General features: G+C 47.0%; 1 protein-coding gene across 1 annotated transcript in view; it reads right to left on the reverse strand.

Annotated features, from left to right (window-relative positions):
- The window catches only part of LOC101853671 (hybrid PKS-NRPS synthetase pynA), an 11890-nt gene continuing 8206 nt past the window's right edge, over positions 1-3684 (reverse strand). Inside the window, exon 8 of the mRNA XM_005091148.3 lies at positions 1-2930. Within this exon, the coding sequence (XP_005091205.1) occupies positions 175-2930 (2756 nt within the window). The 3' untranslated portion in view covers positions 1-174. The remainder of the gene's footprint in view (positions 2931-3684) is intronic.

Here is a 3684-nt window from a genome sequence, read left to right on the forward strand (position 1 = left end):
CTTCTTCTTCTTCTTCTTCTTCTTCTTCTTCTTCTTCTTCTTCTTCTTCTTCTTCTTTTTCTTCTTCTTCTTCCCTTTTAGAGAATAGAAATCACGTCTTCTTTGTGCAATGTCGAAGAGCCAAATCACTACACACAGAGACGCCGGTTGTACATGTATAAAAGATATTCGAACCTAACTAGAGGCTTTCAGACCTCTCAAACCAGTAGCCCTACAGGTTCTCCTGGGGGAGGCAGTTGTGTCACTGGACTGACTGTGAAAGAAATTCCAGTAGAGCTTCAGCAATTGTTCTGTTGGCTGTAGGAGACTGTGACAAGCCTTGGACACGTAGCGGTTGGTGTTGGAGGTGTCAAACACTGGCCAGCACTGCGCCGCTCGGTCCCAGAAGTCTGAATGGAAGAATGGAGCCATGGGAAGAAGGGGGTTGTCCTCGGAAGCTTTTGTTAATTCTTCTCTCCACTCGTCCAGCGGCAGTTCTAATATCGACTCTGACTCTGCAAAGAGCTGACGGAATGAGATGGTGGCGTGGTTGAACAAATGGTACACCCTAGGCATTTGCTTTTCGGAGTCACCGCAGATCTGGGTCATGATCTCTACCATAGCCTTGGCGCAATAGTCAACTGGGGTGAGGTCAAACGGGAAATCTAGGTTAGGGGCAACTCCCAGTTGTTCCACTCCAATGAGAAGTGAGGCAAACAAGTCGCCAGTCGGCCCAACTCCGGTTTTGGAATCCCCAGAAACACGAGCAGGTCTGAAGATTGCACCACCAAGTCCTTTGTCTAAGGCCTGTGACACTAATTTTTCAGACACCCATTTGCTCTGGCCGTATCCCCCGGAGAGCAACACCGGGTCATGAAGTTCATCATTTTCTTTGAACACCACTCGATTGCCTTTATGCTTCTCAACCCTTTCCGAGGATGGGAAAAGAAAAACAGAGAGGGAGGAGGTGGAGAAAATGAATTTTTTCTTTGAAAACATTGCGAACGCAATGAACTCTTTCGTCCCATCAACATTCGCGACTTTGTGGTCCCAATAATCAGTGTTAAAGTTCATCTTCGCGCCGTTCATGAATACAACGTCGATTTCATTGGCCAGTGTTTTGTACACGGTCTCATCTATCCCCAGTTTTGGTTTGCTGATGTCAGACAGAACCACGCAGATCCTACAAGCGAAAGCATCCTGCCAGAGATTGTACTGTCTCATGTTCACAACGACTCTCTCGAAAGCCTTTACAATAGTTGATGCTCTCACCATACACCAGACGTGGGCGCTCGTCTGCAGCATGATTTCGTGCAACAGGAAAGCCCCAAGGAAGCCGGTGGCTCCAGAAAGAAGCACCTTCTGTGGGGACCTATCGGCCCCGAGCTTTGCGTCTTGGAGAAGCTGGTATCTTAAGATCTGATCTCTTCTGGGTCCAGAATTGAAATCAACTTGCTTTGGACCCACGTGACTTTGGCTTTTCATTTGTACTAAAGCATCCAATTCTTCGATCGTCGCAGCGCCGCCCAGCTCTGTGAAGGACAGCCTCACCTGCAGCTCTAGTTCTAAAGCCCTTTGAAGCAGAACCAGGTGCAGCGAATTCCCGCCCGTATCGTAAAATGAAGTCAGGCCGTTCATATCGTAAGCACGTGTAAGATCAAGGCCTAAGACCTTACACCATATTTTTGCCAAGGAAAGTTGCGTTTGAGTCAGGGAACTCCGTGCTTTCAATTTGCCACTGTCTAGCGTCAGGACAGAGTCCTCTACTTCAAGCTTTTTTCTGTCAACCTTCCCACTGAGGTTGCTGGGGAACTCTTCTGTCTCTATAGCTCTGATTACACTTGGCACTGCGAACTTTGGCAACGTCCTCAACAGATGCTCTCGGATTTCTGAGGGGTTCACAGTCGATGGCGCAACAAAGGCAGCAATGTAGGGGTCTGAAGTTTCTGAACCCGGACGCTTGACCACAGCTACCATCTTTACTGCAGTTATCTGCTTGATGATCATCTCCACTTCCGCCAGGTTGACCATCTGGCCGCGAAGTTTCACTTGGTTGTCAACCCGACCTAGAAAGATCAGATTCCCGTTGTCTGTGCGGACGGCATGGTCCCCCGTACGATACAGCATACCCAAAGGACAAGGGTGTTGGTCGTCCTGTGGCGTCTGGCCTTGATTTCCATGTACTAAATTGTTGTCTTGACATAATATCTGCATCTTATGCTCTTGGTTCTGACATTCAGACGTTGCGTCACCTTGACCTCCTGATGGCATGGGCTCTGTGCCTTTCTCTATGCTCTGACTTTGATCTTCCAGGCAGTTGGGTCGGAACCTTTCGCTGTTTTTACCATAGGCATGACCGATATATCCCCTTGACAGACTTTTCCCTCCGATGTAGATCTCCCCGACCATTCCACTCGGCACAGGCTTACGGAAATCGTCCAGCAAGTAGACCCTCACCCCTGGGATGGCTTTCCCTATTGGCAGCTCCTCTGACAAGAGATCTGCCCTCCTCTCGCTCAAAAACTCGAACATGGTAGCACACACAGTGTTCTCTGCTGGCCCGTACGCGTTGAAGAATCTTTTCTTCGAATTGCAAGTCCACCTTTCGGCTATTGAAACCACACACGCTTCGCCAGCCGTGACAACCTTCTCCAAAGTGGGGAAGTCTTCAGGCTTGTAGATATTGAGGAGTGAGGGGGGAAAGGTTACGATTGTGACCCCTAGCTTTGTGATGGTAGAGCTCAGCTCTCTCCCAAGCCGTTCGGTATCTTTCAACACCGCCATAGTGGCTCCAGAGAGAAAAGTTGTAAATATCTCGGACACGGTTGCGTCAAAGCCAATGGAAGCAAACTGGGCTTGCGTGTCGTGTGGTCCGAGATTCCAAAACTCGATCTGTCCACGTGCCAAGTTCAGGATCCCACTTTTGGTGCACTGGATTCCTTTCGGCTCTCCTGTAAGTGGATGAGATAACAGAGGTCTAATCGGTTTTGAGGACTGGGTTATGGTCGACCCAAATTGTACCATTAACAAATTGACCCCCAAATTCTTAGTAATTGAGTTTTAGTTTAACTTAACGGCACTCTATTATGATAATAAAGGAACCATATCAATAAACAAGCAAACAAACATGAAGTCAGTCACACTGATAAAGACGTACTTATTCGTACATTGGCGTGACAAACTAAATTAAGATTTTCGAATAAAACACGGTTCGTGTACGCATAGGCGTTTCAATGGATGTATAATTTGCTTTGGAGCAGAACCAAAAAAGTGTGTGTGTGGGGGGGGGGCTGCATTACTTTGTTGATGGTGGTTTATTTCTTTGTCTCTGCTTATTTATTACCCACATGAAACGGTATCTTTTCAGTTATATAAAATTATTTTGGAGCGTTGTGTATGTGCATCGGGATCTGTGCTGTAATGATTGGACTCTTTGCTAGTGCATGCAGAAGTTGTGAGTTGGCTTGCCGTGTAGGGAAGTTATTTTATAGAGTAATAAGTCTGTCTGTGGGATGTTGTATCCCACTCGGGCTAGACGGCGTCAAGGCAAGCTGCCCCCTGAATAAACTAAATTGTGTTAACTGTTTACAATAATTGTGGATGTATTTGTGTTTGTATATAAATGTGTATAATGGGTATGTGTGTATGAGAAAAGGGGCATGTGTGTTTGTGCATATAAGAGAGGGAGAGAGAGAGAGAGAGAGA

The sequence above is a fragment of the Aplysia californica genome, unplaced genomic scaffold (genome assembly GCF_000002075.1).
Source record: "Aplysia californica isolate F4 #8 unplaced genomic scaffold, AplCal3.0 scaffold00026, whole genome shotgun sequence".
Taxonomy (NCBI): domain Eukaryota; kingdom Metazoa; phylum Mollusca; class Gastropoda; order Aplysiida; family Aplysiidae; genus Aplysia; species Aplysia californica.